Raw genomic sequence first — 26,806 nt, 5'->3', positions numbered from 1 at the left:
AGGTCCCCTCTCATTCTTCTGAACTCCAGTGAATACAAGCCCAGTTGATCCAGTCTTTCTTGATAGGTCAGTCCCGCCATCCCGGGAATCAGTCTGGTGAACCTTCGCTGCACTCCCTCAATAGCAAGAATGTCCTTCCTCAGGTTAGGAGACCAAAACTGTACACAATACTCCAGGTGTGGCCTCACCAATGCCCTGTACAACTGTAGCAACACCTCCCTGCCCCTGTACTCAAATCCCCTTGCTATGAAGGCCAACATGCCATTTGCTTTCTTAACCACCTGCTGCACCTGCATGCCAACCTTCAATGACTGATGTACCATGACACCCAGGTCTCTTTGCATCTCCCCTTTTCCTAATCTGTCACCATTCAGATAATAGTCTGTCTCTCTGTTTTTACCACCAAAGTGGATAACCTCACATTTATCCACATTATACTTCATCTGCCATGCATTTGCCCACTCACCTAACCTATCCAAGTCGCTCTGCAGCCTCACAGCATCCTCCTTGCAGCTCACACTGCCACCCAACTTAGTGTCATCCGCAAATTTGGAGATATTACATTTAATCCCCTCATCTAAATCATTAATGTACAGTGTAAACAACTGGGGCCCCAGCACAGAACCTTGCGGTACCCCACTAGTCACTGCCTGCCATTCTGAAAAGTACCCATTTACTCCTACTCTTTGCTTCCTGTCTGACAACCAGTTCTCAATCCATGTCAGCACACTACCCCCAATCCCATGTGCTCTAACTTTGCACATCAATCTCTTGTGTGGGACCTTGTCGAACGCCTTCTGAAAGTCTAAATATACCACATCAACTGGTTCTCCCTTATCCACTCTACTGGAAACATCCTCAAAAAATTCCAGAAGATTTGTCAAGCATGATTTCCCTTTCACAAATCCATGCTGACTTGGACCTATCATGTCACCTCTTTCCAAATGCACTGCTATGACATCCTTAATAATTGATTCCATCATTTTACCCACTACCGATGTCAGGCTGACCGGTCTATAATTCCCTGTTTTCTCTCTCCCTCCTTTTTTAAAAAGTGGGGTTACATTGGCTATCTTCCACTCCATAGGAACTGATCCAGAGTCAATGGAATGTTGGAAAATGACTGTCAACGCATCCACTATTTCCAAGGCCACCTCCTTAAGTACTCTGGGATGCAGTCCATCAGGCCCTGGGGATTTATCGGCCTTCAATCCCATCAATTTCCCCAACACAATTTCCCGGCTAATAAGGATTTCCCTCAGTTCCTCCTCCTTACTAGACCCCCCGACCCCTTTTATAACCGGAAGGTTGTTCGTGTCTTCCTTCGTGAATACCGAACCAAAGTACTTGTTCAATTGGTCCGCCATTTCTTTGTTCCCCGTTATGACTTCCCCTGATTCTGACTGCAGGGGACCTACGTTTGTCTTTACTAACCTTTTTCTCTTTACATATCTATAGAAACTTTTGCAATCCGTCTTAATGTTCCCTGCAAGCTTCTTCTCATACTCCATTTTCCCTGCCCTAATCAAAGCCTTTGTCCTCCTCTGCTGAGTTCTAAATTTCTCCCAGTCCCCAGGTTCGCTGCTATTTCTGGCCAATTTGTATGCCACTTCCTTGGCTTTAATACTATCCCTGATTTCCCTTGATAGCCACGGTTGAGCCACCTTCCCTTTTTTATTTTTATGCCAGACAGGAATGTACAATTGTTGTAGTTCATCCATGCGGTCTCTAAATGTCTGCCATTGCCCATCCACAGTCAACCCCTTAAGTATCATTCGCCAATCCATCCCAGCCAATTCACACCTCATACCTTCAAAGTTAGCCTTCTTTAAGTTCTGGACCATGGTCTCTGAATTAACTGTTTCATTCTCCATCCCAATGCAGAATTCCACCATATTATGGTCACTCTTCCCCAAGGGGCCTCGCACAACGAGATTGCTAATTAATCCTCTCTCATTACATAACACCCAGTCTAAGATGGCCTCCCCCCTGGTTGGTTCCTCGACATATTGGTCTAAAAAACCATCCCTTATGCACTCCAGAAAATCCTCCTCCACCGTATTGCTTCCAGTTTGGTTAGCCCAATCTATGTGCATATTAAAGTCACCCATTATAACTGCTGCACCTTTATTGCACGCACCCCTAATTTCCTGTTTGATGCCCTCCCCAACATCACTACTACTGTTTGGAGGTCTGTACACAACTCCCACTAACGTTTTTTGCCCTTTGGTGTTCTGCAGCTCTACCCATATAGATTCCACATCATCCAAGCTAATGTCCTTCCTAACTATTGCCTTAATATCCTCCTTAACCAGCAATGCTACCCCACCTCCTTTTCCTTTTATTCTATCCTTCCTGAATGTTGAATACCCCTGGATGTTGAATTCCCAGCCCTGATCATCCTGGAGCCACGTCTCCGTAATCCCAATCACATCATATTTGTTAACATCTATTTGCACAGTTAATTCATCCACCTTATTGCGGATACTCCTTGCATTAAGACACAAAGCCTTTAGGCTTGTTTTTTTAACACTCTCTGTCCTTTTAGAATTTTGCTGTACAATGGCCCTTTTTGTTCTTTGCCTTGGGTTTCTCTGCCCTCCACTTTTCCTCATCTCCTTTCTGTCTTTTGTTTTTGCCTCCTTTTTGTTTCCCTCTATACTCATTGGACCTATACTCATTGGAGTTCAGAAGAATGAGAGGTGATCTTATCGAAACATATAAGATGATGAGGGGTTCGACAAGGTGGATGCAGAGAGGATATTTCCACTCATAGGGGAAACTAAAACTAGGGGACATAGTCTCAGAATAAGGGGTTTCCCATTTAAAACTACGATAATGAAGAATTTCTTCTCTCAGAGGGTTGTAAATCTGTGGAATTCTCTGCCCCAGAGAGCTGTGGAGGCTGGGTCATTGAATATATTTAAGGCAGAGATAGACAGATTTTTGAGCGATAAGGGAGTAAAGGGTTATGGGGAGCGCGCAGAGAAGTGGAGCTGAGTCCATGATCACATCAGCCATGATCTTATTGAATGATGGAGCAGGCTCGAGGGGCCAGGTGGCCTACTCTTGCTTTTATTTCTTATGTTTTTATGTTCTTAAATCCATGTTCACTCTGCCCAATCCTATGATTATTTTCTAAGTGCCGTGTTACCAGGTCCTTAATAATAGATTCTAACTTTTTCCCTGCTACTGATGTCAGGCTAACTGGTCTGTAGTTCCCCATTTTTTCTCTCTCTCCTCTCTTAAATAATGGGGTTACATTTGTTACCTTCCAATCAGTGGGAACCTTTCGAGAATCTATGGAATTTTGGAAGATGACATTTGTATTTTGTATCTCACCCAAATGGCCATTATTCATTGTGAGTGTGTGCCTAGACAGTGAGCAGACTATTTGATTGCAAGAGGCATCAGAGATAAGCCCAATCCTCCCCTTTCAGTCAACGTCCCGCAGAAGTTGTTGGTTAGCAATTCAAAATGGTAACTTTGGTTGGCTTTCTTCTCCTAATGCAGGTGTGTTGACGTCAATTGTAGTACTAAAGCAACATACTGCTGATGCTGGAATCTGAAATAAAAACAGAAAGTGCTGGCAATCTTAATGGGTCAGGCAGCATCTGTGGAGAGAAAAACAGAGTTAACGTTTCAGAACGACAACCCTTCGTCAGAGTTCTGATGAAGGGTCGTTGACCCAAAATGTTAACTCTGTTATTCTCTCCAGATGCTGCCTGATCAATTGTAGTATTCTTGTGCTGCCTTGGTTGAGAGCATCTTACTCAGCATTGACCAGGGATTAGAACCATGACTTTCCTGATTTGTATGGTTCAGTTAATTCATTGAGGCATCGAGTGACCCCGCCCCCCCACCACCACCAGCTCCCCACCACCCCCGCCCCCCCACTTCATATACTTTCAATCCAAATCCTAGAGGATACAAGTCAACAATCCAAAGCTAGTCTGAGTTGAGCATTAGTTTGATTGAGTCATTGTAAGTGAACATAATGAGATATGGCCTGGGAAATGCTGATTCTGTAAGCTCTCTAAGGAGTTTAAATAATAATACGGGAAATGTGACCCTTGTACGTTTCTGATCTCAAGATGCTCAGTTATGCCATTTGCTGCAAAAATTGTAAGGCTAATTCCTCAGAACAGATTATTTTCAAACTCAATTTATGGTAAACATAATGAATGCATATTTGGTCCTCAAGTTGAGGTAGTTCAGCGCTGGAAAATAGAACACTTTCCATTTCAGGCACAAAGTGTCCGCATCATGCACCCACACCTTAGGTACAGCATGGTTTGATGTAAAATAAAGCCACACTACTTTGCCCCAACAATGTGCCTCAGGCCCATCCTTAGAAGAACAGTTCTTACTGGACCAATCATTTCTCCATTTTGATCATCAGCCATCCTGCTGCCTCACTGAGTACACTTGTCAATTTAGTGGTACATTTGGAATGGGTTTATGCTGTGGAAACAACTAGGAGCTATACTGAGATAGTCTGAACTCATTTTATTTACTGAAAAAGAAAGACCTATTTATATAGTGCTTTCATGACCTCGGGATGTCCCAAAGTGCTTTACAGCCATTTAAGTACTTTTGAAGTGTAGTCACTGTTGTAATGCAAGAAATGCTATTTCAGCAGCATACAGAGAACATTACAAAAGGCTTGATTTTCTGTAGATTGTTTCTGATGTTCTAATCAAATAAGGATGCAAATGAATAGCAGGCAATCTGGTGCCAAAGCAACAATACTAACTTCATAAGTAAGTGTGAATGTTATGAGAACAAGGATTGGGCAGAAGATACAAAAAAGAAACAGAGGCTTACAAGGAACATTGAGGGAACGATGAGGTAATGGGGGTGCAGCTCCCCGGGGGGTGCAGTGAGGATGGCAGGTATATAACCAGATCCCACACAGATCATTGGGTAGAAGGTAGTCTGCAGGTGGGTATGAATACAGTAATCCTGAGAGACATACCTGTACAGGAGTTCAGGAATAAGCTAGCATTGACACACTAAAATGAGAGAAGATAAAGGGACATTAAGGTGTGTAAATATTAATGCTAGAAGCATTAAAAATAAGATGACTGAACTGTAAGCTATTGTCACAATAGGAAACTACAATGTGATGGGAATATCAGAAATATGGCTAAAACCAAAATAATTTAATATTCAGGGTACAGAGTGTGCAGAAAGGAAAGAAAAGACAGAAAAGAGGGTGATGTAGTCATATGTGTCAAGGACAATTGGGAGGTAAATGAAGTTGATCCTAAGAGAAAGGTAAGCTACAGAAAGAACTACTTTGAATAGAAATCACCAATATGAAAAAAATCCAAGTTCTACAAGGAGTAAATGCTACAGACAAGCCGCTCAACACAAGACGTTTTCTCTGTGGAGAGATAAGAAAGGTGTGTGAGAACATGAATGTTACTTTCATGGGTGATTTCAATCAACCCAAAATAAATTGGGAAAACGCAGGTTGTTTAGAGTCAAGAATATAATGCACAAGAGATGACACAAGAGGTCGTGCTTATTTGACCTGGTTATTTGTAAATGACCCAGACAGTGCAAAGGAAATTAAAGCTGTCGGACCCCTATGCGACAGTGAGCACAAAATAATCAATTTCACCATTAAATACAACAAATTAAATACAAGACCACGAGCAAAGTTTATAACTGTTCATTTATTACCTGTCTCTGCTCAAAATGTCCAGCATGATTAACATGCTGTAAGCGCCAACTTTGAAATGAACTATAATGGAAATGAAAAATGTTTAGCGCTATTTGTTCGATTTAAATGATTCCCTGATTTAAACGTGGTCGGTTGAAGTGGTGGGGACTGTACTATAATAAGAGGACTGCTAGAGAAGAGGCTAGATCATTGAAAGTTGCAAAGAGACTTGAAACCAAGGATGAGCACCAGATAGTAAATATTCTGAATGATTACTGCCTCCAAGTATTCACAAGGGAAGGCATGAACAATATGCTGTCCCTCCAAAAGAGAGAGAACCAAAGCAATATTCACGACTTGGATATTAATGAGATGGAAATCCTAGACAATCTGAAAAGGCTTAAAACAAATACATCCCTGGGGATGGATTGTTTTTGTTCCAGAGTGTGAGATGAACTAGTGAGGAGGATTTAGGAGACTCTGGTAATCATTACAAAGGAGTCAGTGGACACTGGGGAGTTACCAGTAGATTGGAAATGGGCTAATTCAGTATCCATATTCAGAAAGGGTGAAAAAATAGAGGCAGACGATGGCAGATCCATTAGTCTTAATTCAATTATATGTAAAATAATGGCATTGATTACAGGAGAAAAATGCAGGTCTTTGCGTGGAACAGTAAACAACAATCAAGATGGCTTCAGATGGGGAAGATTCAGCCTGACCAAGGTCATTGACTTCTTTGAGGAATTGACAATCCAAGTACACTGTCATAAACACTGTGACATTATGTACTCAGGGGCATAAATTCGCTAGATAACGGAGGCGATAGGCGGCAAAGACATACCGTCAATGGAGAGCGGTGTCCACACCGCCGTAGAAATTGAGTTGGCCGTTGATGGAGGTGCCAAGAGGTAATGCTGCGCCCTCTAATGCCACCCACGAGGTCACGTCATCCAGCGTACAATGCACCCTTGGCACCGCTGCCGCGATATTTGGTTTCTACGGTGGCCTTACCGGCAGGCGTTCGTACAGCCTGCAAAAAGCAGACGCAACATCGAGAATCCCAGGCAGAATCCCCCAGAGCGCAAGGTAAGTTTTTTTCTTTATTTATTTCAATACTTATTTATTAATTGTAGCAGTTGGGAACTGTGGGTGTGGCTCGGAGAAGTTTTCGTTTTTTTTCTTCCTGTTTTTCCAGCTCGCATGCCAGCAGCCTTCCGTCGCGAAATTGAGTTGGCCTCCTGAACTCCCGTCCTGTTGCCGCCCGAGGACGAGTGTGCAATGTCACTTTTAGTGCTGCTTTCTCATCTTTGGGCGTAAAAACTCAATTTGGCCGTTTGTGGCGGCACCTAATGCCTGGTGCTAAAATCAGCACTTAGCTGATGAATCCGTCTCAAAAATGGCCATACCCAATTTTGACCCCATAGACTTCCAAAAGACATTTGATAAAGTTCCACACGAAAGGTTACTGCCTAAGCTAAGAGCTGTGGGGATTAAGGGCAAAACTTGGGTATAGATAAGAAATTGGCTGAAGGGCACAAAATGCAACGTACTGATTAGACAGGTAATGTGTTAGAATGGTTTATGGTTACGTGAATGAAACTGTGGCCTTGAGCCATAAGTTTTGTTTTCCTAGAAAATGAGTATGAGAGACTCTAGCCTTGGGAGGCCATGATTGGTCAAGTACAGAAAGCATGTGTAATGGCTGAGAGAAGATCCCTGACAAGTGGAAAATAACAGGAGGGTTGACCCTTTTCCATGGTTTAGACAAAGAACTCAACATGCCATTGGACACCTTGTTTTAAGGAGAACCTCTGTAGGTTAAATGGTCCTGTCCATTATTTTACCCTAGGCCCACTCCTAAAAAGAGAATAATAGCAAGACCCAAAAAGCAGACGGTGAACTAAGGGCTCCTAAGGGTGGAGTTAATGCTGGCTTTGATCTAACATCCTTGGGCAGTTCAGAAAGAGAGAGGATCAAAGAGAGCTGTTCACGCACGCCAGCCGTCTGTCCGATTGGGTCCGTTACCAGCTACTTGTCATGGTCGTAGGTTTTTGCTGTATAATTAGTGTGTTATGTTCCATCCTAAACTCCTAAATGCAATATACCCACCATATTGGTTTGCACTCAAACTTATTGTTTGAAAGACCAGAACAACTCAACTCGGGAGCAGCAAAGCAGCATTACAGACGGCTAGGGCTGAGGTCCAACAAAAAACCCGCAACCTAAAGAATAGATGGTGGGTGGAGAAAGCACAAGAGATTCAGCAGTTGGCCAACAGCCATGATGTGCGAGGATTCTTCACCGCAGTCAAGGCCACCTATAGCCCAAGCACACAAGGCCCCATCCCACTGCTGGCCAAGAACGGGAAGACATTCATCAAGGACACCGAGGCAGTCAGCACACACTGGAAAGAGCAACGCAAAGATCTCCTTAACCAAAGGATGTTGCATTTTATCAAGGAGGCTTTTGTGGGTGTCGTTGAAACATTTCCTCTGCCCACCTTGGGCTCGCTTGCCATGTAGGAGTTCCAAGTAGAGTGCTTACTTTGGGAGTCTTGTGTCAGGCATGTGAACAATGTGGCCCGCCCAACTGAGCTGATCGAGTGTGGTCAGTGCTTCGATGCTGGGGGTGTTGGCCTGATCGAGGACGCTAATGTTGATGTGTCTGTCCTCCCAGGGGATTTGCAGGATCTTACGGAGACATCATTGGTGGTATTTCTCCAGCGATTTGAGGTGTCTACTGCATATGGTCCACGTCACTGAGCCATACAGGAGGGCGGGTATCACTCTAGCCCTGTAGACCATGAGCTTGGTGGCAGATCTGAGGGCTTGATCTTCAAACACTTTTCCTCAGGCGGCCGAAAGCTGCGCTGGCGCACTGGAGGCGATGTTGAACCTCATCGCCGATGTCTGCCCTTGCTGATAATAGACTCCAGAGGTATGGAAAGTGGTCCACGTTGTCCAGTGCTGCACCGTGGATCTTGATGACTGGGGTCAGTGCTGTGTGGCATGGTCAGGTTGGTGGAGGACCTTTGTCTTACGGATGTTTAGTGTAAGGCCCATGCTTACGTATGCCTCAGTGAAGATGTTGACTATGACTTGGAGTTCAGTCTCTGAATGTGTGCAGACGCAAGCATCGTCTGCGTACTGTAGTTCGACGACAGAGGTTGGGGCGGTCTTCGATTTGGTCTGGAGACGACGAAGGTTGTACAGGTTCCCACTGGTTCTGTAGTTTAGTTCCACTCCACGGGGAGCTTGTTGAGTGTGAGGTGGAGCATGCCAGCGAGGAAGATCGAGAAGAGGGTTGGCGCGATGATGCAGCCCTGCTTGACCCCTCTCCGGATGTGGATTAGGTCTGTGCTGGATCCGTTGGTCAGGATCACGGCTTGCATGTCGTTGTGGAGCAGGCGGAGGATGGTGACAAACATTTGGGGCAGCCGAAACAGAGGAGGACACTCCATGGTCCCTCGCGGTTGACAGTGTCGGAGGCCTTTGTAAGGTCAAAGAAAGCCATATACAAGGGTTGGTGCTGTTCCCTGCATTTTTCTTGCAGCTGTCGCGCCATAAAAATCATGTCCGTTGTACCCTGTACTCGACGAAATCCGCACTGTGACTTCGGGAGGAGCTCCTCAGCCACGGGGAAAAGACAGTTGAGGAGGATTCTAATGACGACGTTTCCCGTGGCTGATAACAGGGATATTCCTCTGTAGTTGCCTCAGTCGGATTTTCCCATTTTTAAAGATGGTCATGATTACTGCATCTCTGAGATCTCCCGGAATGCTCTCCTGCTTCCAGATGAGAGAGATGAGGTCATGCATTCATGCCAATAGTGCCTCTCCGCCATACTTTAGTGCCTCAGCGGGGATTCCATCTCCTCCTGATGCCTTGTTGTTCTTGAGCTGATGGATGGCCTTTTCTACCTCATGCAGGGCTGGGGTTTTGCTGAGATGGTGGCGGGTAGCAGGCTACGGGATGGAGTCGAGGACACTTGAATCCACCGACACCTGGGAGTCCCTGGCCAAAGACCGCCCAAAGTGAAGGAAGTGCATCCGGGAGGGCGCTGAGCACCTCGAATCTCATCGCCGAGAGCATGCTGAAAACAGGCGCAGGCAGCGGAAGGAGAATGCGGCAAACCAGTCCCACCCACCCTTTCCTTCAATGGCTGTCTGTCCCATCTGTGACAGAGACTGTAATTCCTGTATTGGACTGTTCAGTCAACTAAGAACTCACTTTTAGAATGGAAGCAAGTCTTCCTCGATTTTGAGGGACTGCCTATGATGATGATGATGATGATGATGATGATGATGATGATGATGATGATGATAAACAAACAACAATACAAAGATGGGAGGAAAAGCAATATGTGAGGACACAAAAAAACCTGCAAAAGGACAGAGACAGGCTAAGTGGTGGGCAAAAATTTGGCAGATGGAGTATAACGATAGAAAATGTGAGGTTTGCACTTTGGCAGAAAAAAATCAAAGAGCAAGTTATTATTTAAATGGAGAAAAATTGCAAAGTGCTGCAGTACAGCGGGACCTGGGGGTCCTTGTGCATGAAACACAAAAGGTTAGTATGCAGGTATACCGAGTGATCAGGAAGGCCAATGGAATCTTGGTCTTTATTGCAAAGGGGATAGAGTATAAAAGCAGGGAAGTCTTGCTACAGTTATACAGGGTATTGGTGAGGTCACACATGGAATACTGCGTACAGTTTTGGTTTCCATATTGAAGAAAGGATGTGCTTGCTTTGGAGGCAGTTCAGAGAAGGTTCACTCGGTTGATTCCAGAGATGAGGGGGTTGGCTTATGAGGAAAGGTTGAGTAGGTTGGGCCTCTACTCATTGGAATTCAGAAGAATGAGAGGTGATCTTATCGAAACGTATACGTTTATGAGGGGGCTTGACAAGGTGGATGCAGAGAGGATGTTTCCACTGATAGGGGAGATTAGAACTAGGGGGCCTGATCTTAGAATAAGGGGCCGTCCATTTAAAACAGAGATAAGGAGAAATTTCTTCTCTCAGAGTGTTGTAAATCTGTGGAATTCGCTGCCTCAGAGAACTGTGGAAGCTGTGTCATTGAATACATTTAAGACAGAGATAGACAGTTTCTTAACCGATAAGGGAATAAGGGATTATGGGGAGCGGGCAGGGAAGTCGACCCGAGTCCATGATCAGATCAGCCATGGCGGAGCAGGCTTGAGGGGCCGTGTGGCCTATTCCTGCTCTTATTTCTTATGTTCTTAAATGTCAGGGTGGGGGAAACGTACTGAGTGGGGTGCCTCAGAGCTCAGTATTGGGAGCACCGCTGTTTCTAACTTACAATAATGATTAGATCCAGAAACTCAAGAGAGGTAGTAAAAATGAAGGAGGCAGTCTGGAAATTAGAGAATGGGCTGAGCAAAATATGGGAGTGCGCTGAACAATAAACCGTAATGCAGAGAAGTGTGAAGTATTTCACATTGGAAGGATAAATCTGTGACACATAGGGGCCGAAATTGCCCCTTTCTATAAGGCCGTGGCCGCCTGAAAACGGCGGCCATGGTCAGCGCGGACTGGCCACCGAGTTACCACGGAGGGGCCGACATTTTGCATATTGCCCTCCTTTCGTTTTGGAGTGTCGTATGGGACCGCCTTGCCAGTTTTCCTGTTGCATTGTGCACCGCCGACCCCATACCGACCATCAGCCACTCCCTTTCCATTATGACGCACCAGTGCGCGGCGCCAATGATTTGGAGCGGCGGCTACTCTGACTCGACCGCACTTCCGTCCCGCTCAAAAACAAAACGACAAAGACCTGAATTTCTCTGGATTGTCCGTCCCATGCATTGGGGCAGATGGAATCCTTCGAAATCGGAAGGTGCGTCCCGTTTAGGATGGAGGGCAATTTCGGCCCCGTGTACTCTATGAATTGTGTTAAAATAGCTAAGGATAAGGTTGAAAGAGACCCAGCGGCCGAAATTGCCCCTCAACTAAACGGTATTTAAGTTATTTTCCGCACCAATCCACGGGAGGGAGACTCGAGCGACATTCAGCCCTTAGTTAAATCTTTTTGGACGGAGCGGTGTTGCTGTCATCAGTGGGGCCGGTGGATCGGAGTGGCCGTTGCTCTGAGTCATCAGCGCCGCGCTGATGATGTCAGTGCAACGTGGTCGTGACACATCGTGCTGACGCGTCACAACATCCCTCCCCTTCAGTTAAAGCTGTGAACGCTGCAGCCACTTTAGTGGCAAACATTGGGCCACCAGGGAGGATTTTGGCCGATCCAGCGGCCTGGTACCAAAGAGGGGCTGCCGGACTGCCTATTGGTGGCCTGACCAAACCCTTGGGCACCATTGTCGGGCTGACCTGGTAGCTGGCCGACAATCAAAATAAGATGGTGACCATGGCAGCGCGCCCTCCCCTTTAAGGGCGGACGGGATGCCCAGGCATTCACAGCCTCTTGCAGGGGGAAGCTGTCAGTGGCATTGACCAGCACCGCCGCCGCTCCCGCGGGGCAATTCCGCACGGGGCAATTCCCTCAGGGGTCGGAAAGGGGGTGGCCGCGCGTCCGATGGGTGGCAGCACGGGCAGCGTGGAAACCCGTTCCCGCCTCTCCCGGCTCGGGGACAATTTTGGATGGGTCGGCCCATCCGTCTGCCCGCGGTGGGGGGGGGGCCTATCCACGTCATTGCCACCTCTTAGAGGCAGTAATGGACCTTAAGGAGGAGGGCAAGTTCAGCCTCCCAGGATTCTTACTACATTCAATGCTCAACATGTCAAATCAATCTCGAACAACAATGAACAAAGCCATTGGCTGCTTGAGACCAATGTAAAAGAGTTTAAACTGGACACCTGTTTTAGTAACAGGGCAAGCTTTTGTAAGTAGGCTATTTGTGGTAGCCTCCGGTGAAGAGTGATTTATTTTCCAGATATTCACAATTGTATTCCTCATCACAGCGTCAGGCAATCAAAATTAAAATATTTAGCACATTTTAGATATAAAAGCAGTGTAAACAGTCAGTGGAACATAATGCACAGCACAGGGTAGATCAATTAGAATCTCAAGGTGCTAAACATTTCAAATTTAAAGGGCCACTGTCTTCATGAAAACATGCTGGATAAATGTTTTTTTTAAATTTAACAAGAAATGATTTAATCATGATTTTACAAACTAATGTGTGATCTGAGTGATTTAAGTCATGATGTATCTGTGGAAATGTATTAATTTTTTATTTGCTTACAAAAACTATTTTTATGAAGACTTCCTTCCACCCCATCAATTTTCTCTCTTGCCCTCCTGTCCTGAGGACCTCATCTCCCACTGGGATATGGTCACCATTTGGTATCTTCCACAAATGGTCTTTATTCACATGTAAGCCTAGAAAGTGAGTGTAAGCAGGATATTCGACCACCATCCCAACCAAACCAGTGTCTTTTCTCACCAGGCGGCACAAGTGCACTTCCAAAAGTGATCAGGAGTCAGACTTTGGAAAATTTATTTCCTAAAATTGCAATGCTCCTCCCACTGTCCTGGCAGTGAAATCAGTATTGAGCAGCAATATAATCTAAGGTCTGTATAGCTCAGTTATTCACCACTTGATCCTAGATAGTAACCGTTTGAGTGTCTGAAAGAGGAGCAGACACCTACCATTTTGTTACAAGGTAGGAAGAGCAATCAACATGAATTTTACTGCAGACTATTTGCACATATTCAAAGAAGCTGGATCAAGGTTATCAACAGGACAAACCTGTAAGCAGGTTGTGTTCCTCTGTGCCGTCACAGCCTGATGCACGGAATAAACAGACCCAATAAGGGAAGGTAGAGTAAATAGACAAAATAAAATGATCTGAAATGGTTAGCGTAAAAGCAAGAAGAGAATCCAATAGATTGCAAACGCTCAGATGCATATCCATCACGTGACCACCACGAATCAAACATAAACCTCCAAAACACTAGCTGCTAAACCACTACGTGAAGGGTGAATGGCTCTTGCCATAAATGAAAGTATTAGGTTTATGTAGAAAGAAAATAGGGAAAACATCTATTTATAAAAGGCAGTCCAGATTCTGGCTTATAAAATAGAAATCCCCTTGGTCCATTTATTTCCCTGTTTGTATGATGTGGAGGCATTAACAATTGAATGTATTAACAATTTGGATGAACTTTCATTCTCAGCAAAGTAAACAATGGAAAACTTGCCTTTCAACACATGTAAATCACACACACAGATCTGATAAGTTGAATGTTCCAACAATAGTTTACAAGCCCTAAATTTAATTCAAAAATACGGTGGAATCCAAGTTAATTCTCCATCTCAGTTTTTATTTACTTATATGTTGCCATATTAACTTTGAAATTATGAATTGATATTCCATACATGTTTAATAAGCATCAGTTTCTATTTATATCCACCACAGGATTTTTCACAATGAAAAAAATGCAAATAACGGCAAAGAGAAGACAAAAATTAAGAAGTTAGTAGCAAGAAGAGAAAGTAGCCAGAAGTTGTTTTTCCTGTAAAGGGAAATAGATGTGAGAAATCATTTCTTAGAGAACCGCAATCAGGCAGACAGCACAAATGTGATTTGGAGATACATGGATGCTTTTCTGGAGAGTGAAGGTACTCAGAGTTACAGTGAGATGCCAGGTAGCGGGTGAAAATTGATGAGGGGTATGATATAATAGCATTTACAGAAACATAGGGGTAGATTTCTTGTCTTCACTGCCGAGGTGTTAAGCTTTGCCTGGACAGTGTGTAGCAATGAAAATCTGGCGGGGAGGATTGCACGCTTCTTACAGAACTCACCCGATTTTCTTTCCATTCATTTCAAAAGAAGGAAAATCAGGCAGATTCTGTAACCGATGTGGTAGATTATTCTTTCTGCGTTTTGCCCAAGCAATGATTAATGCCCAAGTGGTAAAGATGAATATCGACCCAATGTCTTAAACTAGGACAGGAGTGGGAGATAAATGTTCCTGATTAAAAACTATTCAGGAGAGATAGAGTCAGTTAAAAAGTAGGTATGGCGGATTGCATCCATGCATTTTAAAAGAATCTAAAAAAATTGCAAAGGCACTATGATACATATTTAATAATTTGTTAGAAAAAGGTGTAATGCCAGAGGATTGGTGGATAGCTAACATTATACTAAGTATAAGATGGAAGATTGAACTCGTCCAGGGAACTATATACCAGTCAGCTTAATATCAGTGGTAGGAAATATAATGGAATTCCTACTAAAGGAGAAAATAGAAAAACATCTAGAAACTAAAAATATAATAATGAATAATCAGCATAGATTTCAAAAGAAGTCTTGCTTGACCAACATCATTGAATTCTTTGAAGAGCTAACAGAGAGAGTATGCAAGGATGTCATTTATCTAGATTTCCTTCGATAAGGTGTCACATAATAGACTCATGACTAAGATCAGAATATGTGGAATCAGAAGACAAATAGCAAAATGGATAGCTAACTGGCTGTAAGACATGAAGGAGAGTGTATGAGTAAAGGGTAACTATTCAGAGTGGCAGAAGCTGGAAGTGAGGTCCCACAAGGGTCAGTACTGGGATCACTGTTATTCACAATTTATATGAACAATTTAGACTTTGGAATCAAAAACACAAGTTCTAAATTTGCGGATGACACCAAATTGAGGGAGATAGTCAATACTGAGGAGGACTGCAACAAATTACAAGACAACATTGATACATTTGCAGAATGGGCATATAATTGGCAAATTCATTTTAACACATGAAAGTGTGAGGTATTACATTTTGGTAAGAAAAATAAGAAGCTCACATATTACTTGGAAAATAAAAATCTAAATGGGGTAGAGGAGCAAGGGATCTGGGAGTACAAAAAACACATTAAAATTAGCGACGCAGATAAGACCATACAAAAGCAAACCAAGCACTAGGGTTTATTTCTGCAGGGAAAAATAGAGAGCTTATGCTAAACTTGTACCAAACCTTGGTTAGACCACACTTGGAGTGCTGTGCACAGTTTTGGTCGCAACAATATGAAAAGGACTTAGAGGCACTGGAGCAGGTGCAAAATAGATTTGCAAGGATGATACCAGAAATGCGAGATTCTACCCATCAGAACAGGATGAACAGGCTGGGTTTCTTTTCTCTTGAAAAGAGAAGGCTAAGGGGTGATCTGATAGAAGTCTTTAGAATTATGAAAGGTTTTGAAAGAGTAGACAGAGAGAGACTGTTTCCACTTGTGGGGAAGAGCAAAACTAGAGGCCATCAATATAAGATAGTCACCAAGGTATCAAACAGGGAATTCAGAAGAATTCTGAGAAGTGAGAATGTGGAACTCGCTACCACAGGAAGTGGTTGAAGCGAATAATATAGATGCATTTAAGGGGAGGCTAGACAAGCATATGAGGGAGTATGGAATAAATGGTTCTGCTGATTGTGTTAGATGAGGAAAGATGGGCGGAGGCTCGAGTGTAGCATAAACACTAACATGGACTGGTTGGTCCGAATGGCCTGTTTCTGTGCTGTATATTCTATGTAATTCTATTAATCAGATTCCATTACAACACTAGAACATAAGGATGATATAGAGGATGGTACAGTACAAGTAGCGAACTGCTACTCTATTGGGAGTTTATTATAGACCACCAAACAGTGGAAATGAATCTGAGGAATGAATTTGAGAAATATGTAGAAAAACAGGGTCATAATAATGGATGATTTTAATTATTCAAAGATACAATGGGATAAAAGTAATGAAACTAGCAAAGATGGGAAGGGTTTCTACAATATGTCCAGGACTGTTTTCTAAATTAGCTTAGTTTGTTTTTAGTCCAAAAAAGGAGGCAGTGCTGGATCCAGTTCTAATAAATTAATTGGGGCAAGTAGGTAATGAGAACTTCTATGGAATAGAAACCGTAATTAAGTTTGATATAAAAACTGAAAAAGAATCAAAGGTAAAGGTACATCACCAGAAAAAAAAGCAAATTTCAATGAGATAAAAGGGGAACTCGCCCAGTAAAATTGGAAAGAAAAATTGGCAGATAAGACAATGCACTAACAGGGATCACTTCAAACAGGATATGATTAGCACAAAAAAAATTTTTTGCATTAAGTGACGAGAGTGCGGAAAAAGTTGAAGATCCTTAGATAAGTAGAGAAATTAAAATTAATATGAAATTTGAAGGAGAGGCATATGACAAATCTAGGCCTAATAATTCAAAACCAAATCGAGCATAACGAAGAAAAGATAGATGAGAAGCAAAAAAGATCAGAAAGACTGTGGCAGATAACATAAAGAGAAATAGTAAGAGCTTACACAAACACAAGAAAACCAAGGGAAAAATTAGAGACCAAAAGGGTCTCTATTTATTTGAGAAAGTATAATTTTATGAATGATGGGGCAGATTACCAATTCTTTTAGGACATCAAAATGCCTTTCCAGAAACTGTGGTGCAAGCAAATTCTGTAATAACTTTTAAAAGGGAACTATTTGAAAAAGAAAAAAATTAAAAGAGCATCGGGAACGGGACTAAATGGATAACTAAATGAGGATATAGGGTTCAGGGAAGAGCTGTTTACGGAGGGAGAGTGTTTGTACGAGAGAAAAGAAGCCAGGGGTTATCCTTGAATTCCAGGGTGATCCTGGAGTAGTGAACGATTTTGGCAGAGGAAAGCAAAGCTCGATCGTGCTTGATGTGGTGTAGCTGGACGTGGCAATTAATGGCTAAACCAGTTGTGTAGCACTTGGATATGAGCGAGCAAAGGTGGGGTCTGTACCAGAGGAAACAATCAGGATCGGAGAGAGTAAGGGTTTTACTGGGGACAAGGGCATCAAAGGCGGAAGTGAGGGAGTGGTGGAACAGACCAACAGCTGCAAAAGTACTGCGGCAAATGGAGGGCCAAAGCTCAAACAAGTGGGATATTGAAAGTACAGATGCAAGTGTGTCTGAGGAAAGTTTTTCCAAAGACTGAAGCAGAAGGAATGGGATTGGAAGGGGGTAGGGGGTACATATAGTGAGGGATACAAGAAGGTGATCAACAATGACCTGGTCTGTAATTGAGACAATGTGAGGAGAGAGGTCACTTCACAAAGCAAGGTCGAGGGATGGACATGAATATGGGTAAGAGAGTTTTTACAGATGGAGAGGTTAAGGGAGGACAGGAGAGCAATGAAATCAGAGGAGAGAGGGCAAGGTGAGTTGAGAGGGAGACTAAAATCACTGAGAATGAGTAGTCACTCACTGCAGAGGAAAGGAGGGAGAATATCTCGGCGATAAACTTAGGGTGAGGCTCCCAAAAGACTGTCTGAAAATATTTTGACATGTATAAATCTAACATCTCCGAAAAAGAAAACATAGTACAAAAAAAACATTTTTTGTTAAAAATGACGTGCATTGATATTAATTTGGTCTTTGTCATATTTGAACAGGCAATACAGGAAGTCCTTACAGGACGGCTGTTGGAATAATCTGCTCTTCTCCATGTGCGGGACAGGTTATTTCACCACAGGACTTTCTCTGTAAAAATACCAAGTTAATTCTAAATTATGGATGATTTTGTGATTTAGATTTATAATCACTGGGAATTGAAGCAAGATGACTAAACTCTTCTAAGTTAGGATCCTTAAGGATATTAGCTCCTAATGTGATGTAATAAAATTTTCATACCCCAGTAACCATCTAATGCATTGGCATAATTTTTAACTACATGAAATACTTAAATAGTAACATCATATGTTTGAAGTTTTGGATCTGGATAGGTTTATAATTTCATAAATATTAAAACAATTTGCACCAATTACCATGTAGTTCTACAGAGCTTTGCAATATGAATTTTGGTCGTCACTTAAATCTCTTGATTCTATAAATACTTTATATCCATTAGGATCTGTTATGGGATAAGCTAACAAAAAATAGTAGCCATTTTAAACAAGGGATATTTGAATGACATTATCATTTACATAGTACTGCATCAAGTTAAATAGTTGAGAAATCAAACTCGAGGCACTTGGTATGACAAAGAAATGCTGTGAATACATCTGAAAAAGTCAAGTCGACATTTTCAGCAGAATTCTGCCAAACTGTATCAACCAAAAATGTTAACCTGAAATTTCTCCCAAGATCCCTTATATATTGGACCATTTTCGATTCTAATTTCCAGCATTCAGTTTTTTTGTCTTTTTATTCCAGGCTGTTGGGAATCACTGAAGAAGAGAAAATGGCATCCCATTCAACTTAAACTAAAAAAAAAATGGTGGCCTACCTGTAAAATTTCTAACTCAAGAAGCTTTACGAAGTGCTATACAGCCATTTAGAGCAAGAGTGACTCATCATATGCATAATCAGAACGAAGGTGGAATTTTCCTTTCAAAGCATTTGGAGGTGTATTATCAAATTTAAAACTCTAGCCCCAATTTTAGCTTGGGGCAGCAGTCAGGTGAACGAATGTCAAGGTGGGGCCGAGGGGTGCAGGTGGGGGCGGGGGGGGGGGGGGGGGGAGGCAGGGGGGGGGGCAAGTAGTTAAACCATCCCGGCCTCGGCAGCGTGAGGTCTAGGGGATTTTAACTCCAGGACCTCTGTCAGTCTCCCACCCAAAACCGCCGGGATACTAAAGCTGGATGGAGAGAGCATAATGTCAGGCAGCATGAGGTGTGGCTGGGAGGGGTTTTGGGAGTTTATTGCAAACAGGGTGGGGGGACCTGGGACAGGGGAGGCCAAAACGTTTCTTCCACCTCCTGGCTCCCGAAAGGAAAAGTCAAAAATAGTCAAATCACTTGCCTTTTTGGGCCTCTTCTGCCCCCAATCCTTCTTCCTGCCAGGTTGGCCTGGCGAGAACACCACAATGGCATCCCCACAAAGACCTCTGGTTAAACTGGCTTCCACAGCCCACCCTGCATATTGAAGGATGGCTGGCACCAGTTTCTAGCGGCGTCCCTCTCGCCAGCTCAAAAGAACAGGAAGGGTAAAACTTAACCTAACTCGCCCACCGGGAATCTCTTAAAAGCAGTGGAAAATAAAATCAGGTGGAGTGTAAAACGGGCAGCCGATCCTATCCGATCAGTTTCCCATCTGGTGATTTAGTTTATATTTTTCTCGTGTTGAAATCTGAATCTCCGGGAAGACAGTGGGACCTCAGCGTCTGAGTCCTACGACCGATTTTAACTATCCGATTCCCACAGGATGGGCACAGTTAAAATCGCCCAGCTGTATGTTTTACAAAAATATCTCAAGATAATCTGCCATTCAGTCAAGCTGGAAAAAGAGATTCCATTTTCCGTTTAAATCCTTGAACCACTCAATATCTTTTTTGCTTTTCAATTTACACATAGTCACTTTTTAAGATTGGGGCTAACTCAGATGTGAATCACTGTCAAGGACATGGCTCTTAAGAAAGACCAACATTTTTCATACACTGTAGACAGAAGTGGCATTTGTATAAATATTTTGAATTGTCATCAGATTTATTTCACGTGCCTCCCCTACCTTTCTCGTAAGAGAAGCGGGAAGGAAGGGATGAAAACAAAGGGGTAGAACTTTATTACAGCCAAGGAATGGGCAGGGCGAAGACTAAAAATGGTAAATTAGCACCAGGTGAAAATCATCTGGACTGCCGCAAAATTCGTCCTCACTCCTCATTAAAATGATTGGAGCCATAAATCTAGTCTAAAAACCCAAGCTCATTGGCATTACACTGAAAAGATGTACCAATATCGGGTGTAGTCTAAACATAGAGACATAGAAAATAGCTGCAGCAGCAGGACATTCGGCCCTTCGAGCCTGCACCACCATTCAATATGAGCATGGCTGATCATGCAACTTCAATACCCCATTCCTGCTTTCTCTCCATACCCCTTGATCCTTTTAGCTGTAAGGGCCACATCTAACTCCCCTTTGAATATATCTAATGAACTGGCCTCAACAACTTTCTGTGGTAGAGAATTCCACAGGTTCACAATTCTCTGAATGAAGAAGTTTCTCCTCATCTCGGTCCTAAATGGCTTACCCCTTATCCTTAGACTGTGATCTCTGGTTCTGGACTTCCCCAACATCGGGAACGTTCTTCCTGCATCTATCTAACCTGTCCAATCCTGTCAGAATGATCTTATTGAATGGCGGAGCAGGCTCGAGGGGCTAGATGGCCTACTCCTGTTCCTAATTCTTATGTTCTTATTAATTTTATATATTTCTTTGCGATCCCCTCTCATTCTTCTAAATTCCAGTGAATTTTAGCCTGGTTGATCCAGTCTTTCTTCATATGTCAGTCCTGCCATCCTGGGAATCAGTCTGGTGAACCTTCGCTGCGCTTCCTCAATAGCAAGAATGTCGTTCCTCAGATTCGGAGACCAAAACTGTACACACTATTCAAGGTGTGGCCTCACCAAGGCCCTGTACAACTGCAGTAAGACCTCCCTGCTCCTATACTCAAATCCTCTCGTTATGAAGGCCAACATGCCATTTGCCTTCTTCACACCTGCTGTACCTGCATGCCAACCTTCAATGACTGATGTACCATGACACCCAGGTCTCGTTGCACCTCACCTTTTCCTAATCTGTCACCATTCATATAATATTCCGTCTCCCTGTTTTTGTCACCAAAGTGGATAACCACACATTTATCTACATTATACTGCATCTGCCATGCATTTGCCCACTCAGGTTGACAGTGGATAGGCAATGGGATACATTTAAAGATCACATGGATGAAGTCAACAATTGTACATCCCTGTCTGGCATAAAAATAAAATGGGGAAGGTGGCTCAACTGTGGCTAACAAGGAAAATTAGGGTAGTGTTAAATCCAAGGAAGAGGCATATAAATTGGCCAGAAAAAGCAGCAAACCTAAAGACTGGGAGAAATTTAGAATTCAGCAAAGGAGGACAAAGGGTTTAATTAGGAGGGGGAAAATAGAGTATGAGAGTAAGCTTGCAGGGAACATAAAAACTGACAGCAAAAGCTTCTATAGATATGTGAAGAGAAAAGGATTAGTGAAGACAAATGTAGGTCCCTTGCAGTCAGAATCAGGTGAATTTATAATAGTGAACAAAGAAATAGCAGATCAATTGAACAAATACTTTGGTTCTGTCTTTACTAAGGAAGACACAAATAACCTTCCGGAAATACTAGAGGACCGAGGGTCTAGCAAGAAGGAGAAACTGAAGTCAGGAAATTGTGTTAGGGAAATTGATGGGATTGAAGGCCGATACATCCCCAGGGCCTGATAGTCTGCATTCCAGAATACTTAAGGAAGTGGCCCTAGAAATAGTGGATGCATTGGTAATCATTTTCCAACATTCTATAGACTCTGGATCAGTTCCTATGGATTGGAGGGTAGTTAATGTAACCCCACTTTTTAAAAAAGGAGGGAGAGAGAAAACAGGGAATTTTTGACCGGTTAGCCTGACATCGGTAGTGGGAAGAATGTTGGAATCAATTATTAAAGATATAATAGCAGCGCATTTGGAAAGCAGTGACAGGATCAGTCCAAGTCAGCATGGATTTATGAAAGGGAAATCATGCTTGACAGATCTTCTAGAATTTTTTGAGGATGTAACTAGTAGAGTGGACAAGGGAAAACCAGTGGATGTGATGTATTTGGACTTTCAAAAGGCTTTTGACAAGGTCCCACACAAGAGATTAGTGTGCAAAATTAAAACACATGGTATTGGGGGTAATGTACTGATGTAGATAGAGAACTGGTTGGCAGACAGGAAGCAAAGAGTAGGAATAAACGGGTCCTTTTCAGAATGGCAGGCAGTGACGAGTGGGGTACCGCAAGGTTCAGTGCTGGGATCCCAGCTATTTACAATATACATTAATGATCTAGACAAGGGAATTGAATGTAATATCTCCAAGTTTGCAGATGACACTAAGCTGGGTGGCAGTGTGAGCTGTGATGAGGATGCTAAGAGGTTGCAGGGTGACTTGGACAGGTTAGGTGAGTGGGCAAATGCATGGCAGATGTAGTATAATGTAGATAAATGTGAAGTTATCCACTTTGGTGGCAAAAACAGGAAGGCAGAATATTATCTGAATGGTGACAGATTAGGAAAAGGGGCGGTGCAATGAGACCTGGGTGTCATAGTACATCAGTCATTGAAAGTTGGCATGCAGGTATAGCAGGCGATGAAGAAGGCAAATGGCATTTTGGCATTCATAGTGAGAGGATTTGAGTATAGGAGCAGGGAGATCTTACTGCAGTTGTACAGGGCCTTGGTGAGGCCACACCTTGAATATTGTGTACAGTTTTGGTCTCCTAATCTGAGGAAGGACATTCTTGCTATTGAGGGAGTGCAGCGAAGGTTCACCAGACTGACTATTATCACTTACTATTGCGTTAATCTCCTCTTTAACCAGCAACGCTACCCCACCTCCTTTTCCTTTTTGTCTATCCTTCCTGAATATTGAATACCACTGGATGTTGAGTTCCCAGCCTTGGTCACCCTGGAGTCATATCTCCATAATCCCAATTACATCATATCCGTTAACAGCTATCTGCAGTTATTTCATCCACCTTATTACGAATGCTCCTCGCATTGAGACACAGAGCCTTCAGGCTTGTTTTTTTAATACTCTTTGTCCTTTTAGAATTATGTTGTAATGTGGCCCTTTTTGATTGCAAGTAATGATAGCCACAGGCTTTTTCACTGCATGAAGGGGAGGTCTATTGTTGCTGCAATACCCCATTCTCTGCATTGCTGGGTGCACAGCTGCCTCAACAACCATAAAAAGAACAAAGAGAAGGAGCACTTATTTGCAAATGCTGATGTCAGATCGCCGCCCCAGGGAGAGAGTCCGCGGGTTTCTGAGGAAGCTTTGGAGGCATTGGTTTTAGCAGTGGTGAGACGGCGGGCTGTCCTCTAACAACTGGCAGGTGGCCCTCGCCACAAGTTCGTTGAACTATGTGGAGAGAGGTGGCACACCACATCACAGACAGCACCAGGAGCCACACCCAATGCAGGAAGAAGTTTAACGAACTCACATGGCTGGTCTGAGTGAGTGAAGACATCAACAAATGCTATGTACCACCATCTATACGATAAGCTTCACACACTGCTCAATGCACCACAGCCCCAGCAATCACCCTCCAACAGTCTCTACCTACCAACACTCACGCACTTTGCATAGAATGACAGCTATTCAACTATGGCAGGCACAGGGATCATTAATTATTAGAATGCATGTGACATGTTTATGCATATATTTATGAATAGAGTTTGGAATATTTTGTGGTCTATCTATTTTCACCTTTGCACCCAAGAGGACGCTGAGATATGACATGACACAGAGATGGTATGATGGGGATGTGGTGAGCAATGGGGATCTGGGGTTCATTCATTAGTCAGATGAGCCGGTCACGGACCGCCTGTCCGGATGCTCGATTGTCCGGCTGTCCTCCCACCCTCCTGTTCCTCATCTTCTTCCTCCTCATTGTCTTCCTCCTCCTCCCTCTGCGCACATGTTCCCATCTTGCTCTTTCTTTCTTTTATTTTTCTTTTGTTACCTCTGCTCCCTTTGCCATAATTTCTGGAGGGCGAGTACAGCCAGTACAGCCTCAATGACTTTTAGCAAGTGGTGTAGGTTGAATCTTTCAAGAATAAATGTTGCACTTTTCTACTTGCCACAATACTCTTGATACCAAAGAATCTTCAAATCACTAAATAAAACTGTTGCAGTATGGAACTAACACACAGGCACTGAAGCTTCACTAACCTATCAGGTGCGACTGAACGGGGCTGATATCTTTAAATAACGTCCCTGGAGCTGGCTTCCTGGTCGTGCATGCCAGCTCTTCTTGTCGTTGGTAATGCCAGGTGGTGAGGAAAATGGCGAGAAGTAATTTGACAGATCGGGCATTCAGTGAGTGTTACACACTCACTGATCTCCCTGGTGTTGAAGTCCACGGCGATCACTGTTATCGGCAGTGCTACAGATGGTCCCAATTTGGCATGCAGCGCTGGATTCAACAGGAGTTGCCATTACAGCTCTCAATGCCGCATTAGCGCCATCTACTGGCACTAACAGGCGGTGCGAAGGGGATGAATTTTCCCCCAAAACTTTTACAAACAGTGAATCTAGAGGTTATCCACCTCACTCCATCCTCAATGTTTTATTAAAACATTCCAACATTTTCAAAGATACTTAAGGCTCCAAATGCAACTCTGAGCTCACTGGGGATTGAAATCTAATTGTGATTGTTTCTCTTGTTTTTGTAAAAACAAATGTAGATAATACCAGTTAAGTACTGTACCTGCCGTCAAGACTCCAGCTCACTGGCTCACATTCAAACATGCTGTTGCAAAATATATTTTGCTCTGCTACAAAAACAATAGAATTCTGCCCATCATGCATGAATTTCGGTAACTGATGATAATAAAGTAAAACTGTACAATATCTTAGAAATGTAACGATTGACAGCAAACTTTGAGTGCACAAAAAGTTGGTGTAAATTATATACATAATACGGCAGAATTATTACACAGTCCTAAAAGAGTTAGTTAGGAGTGGCTAGATAAAGACAGGAATCCTATTATCATAATATTCATTCAATGAATTGCTCTGCAAGGTTAAACTAAACCATGCCTTACAATAACACTGGAATTGTTCCATTCTTAATGTGCATATATAATTGATTTTCATGTCACCTGAGGACATGTCACTGCAAAACAATATTTTACAGATCTGCTTAGTTTAATTCCTTACCATTTTCCGCATCAGACTTCCTTTCCTGTTCAGTGTCGGTGAGGGAAAGCAATGAATTCGCACGGCTCGACAGACAGGAGCTGTGTTCGGATTTGATTTCTCGCATCCACAATCTTAAAGCATGATCTGGAGATGCAGCTCCTTCTGTCTCGGTGTCAACATCAGATCCTATTATCATCGGGTAGCCACGCTGGGAAGGATCACACATATCTGATTGATATCCACCACACAACACTGGTGGAGCCTCACAGAATTCCAAGGCTGAAAGAAACAAAAGGAGAGAGAGAGAGGGAGAGAGAGAGAGACAGTGAGAGAGACTCAGACACTCAAAAAAGACTGTATCTGAAAACAGGATAACAGAGCATTATGATAAGCTGCAGTTCAACCTTTCTAACTGGAATTCTTGAAGAACAATCTTTACAGTTCAACTGAATAAAATCAGCAGTGAGTTGACTCGGCATACACTCACACAAATGTTAAAAGAGGTTTGTTGAGTCATTACATAGAAATGTTCTTTTATAGCTGAAAAATATATGATATAAAGTAATTCCAGTACATGCCATAATCATAGATTCATAGAAAGTTGCAGCACAGAAGGTGGCCATTTGGCCCATTGTGCCTGTGCTGGCTGTTTGATAAAGCAGTCGTGCTTAGTCCCACATCCCCGTTTTTTGTCCGTAACCCTGTAAGTTCCTCATCCTCCAACTGTCCAACTCCATTTTAAAATTATTTATAGAACCAGCTTCCATCACCTTTTCAGGTAGAGCGATCCAGATCCCAACAACTCTCTGAGTGAAATAATTTCACCTCATCTCCTCTCTAAATCTTTTACCAATGATTTTAAATCGATGACCTCTGGTTATTAACACACTCGCCAGAGGGAATAGTTTTTCGCTACTCTATCAAAATCTTTCATCATCTTGAAAACCACTGTTAGGTCACCTGATCCAAAGAGGCAATTCTAACTTTTCCAACCTCTCCTCATAACTGAAGTCCCTCATCCCTGGTAACATCTCGGTAAATCCCCTCTGTACCATTCAAAGGCCTTCACATTTTTCCTGAAGTGTGGTGCCCAGAATTGTCCACAATACTCCACCTGAGGCCTAACCAGTGATTTATAATGTTCCAGCATGATCTATTCCCCTAGTTATAAACCAGAGTAATAAATATGCTTTTTTAACCACCTTATCAGTTTGCTCTGCCACCTTTAAGGATTTGTGTATACATAAGAACATAAGAAATAGGAACAGGAGTAGGGCATTTGGGCCCTTGAGCCTGCTCCGCCATTCAATAAGGTCATGGCTGATCTGATCTTGGCCTCAAATCCACTCCACTACCCGCTTCCCATAACCTTTGACACGCTTATTGTTCAAAAATTTGTTTATCTCCACCTTAAATATATTCAATGACCCAGCCCCCACAGCTCTCTAGGGTAGAGAATTCCAAAGATTCACGACCCTCTGCGAG

At 43.1% G+C, this 26,806-nt stretch overlaps 1 protein-coding gene across 3 annotated transcripts in view; it reads right to left on the bottom strand.

Annotated features, from left to right (window-relative positions):
* Nucleotides 1–26,806, bottom strand: part of tenm1 (teneurin transmembrane protein 1) — a 1,011,052-nt gene that overhangs the window by 845,441 nt on the left and 138,805 nt on the right. For all 3 annotated transcript variants that reach the window (XM_070882702.1, XM_070882701.1, XM_070882703.1), the window contains exon 2: nucleotides 25,340–25,600. In XM_070882702.1, the coding sequence (XP_070738803.1) occupies nucleotides 25,340–25,600 (261 nt within the window). The remainder of the gene's footprint in view (nucleotides 1–25,339; nucleotides 25,601–26,806) is intronic.

Source organism: Pristiophorus japonicus, chromosome 6 (genome assembly GCF_044704955.1).
Source record: "Pristiophorus japonicus isolate sPriJap1 chromosome 6, sPriJap1.hap1, whole genome shotgun sequence".
NCBI classification, from domain to species: Eukaryota; Metazoa; Chordata; class Chondrichthyes; family Pristiophoridae; genus Pristiophorus; species Pristiophorus japonicus.
This window is presented reverse-complemented; position numbering and strand designations above follow the sequence as displayed.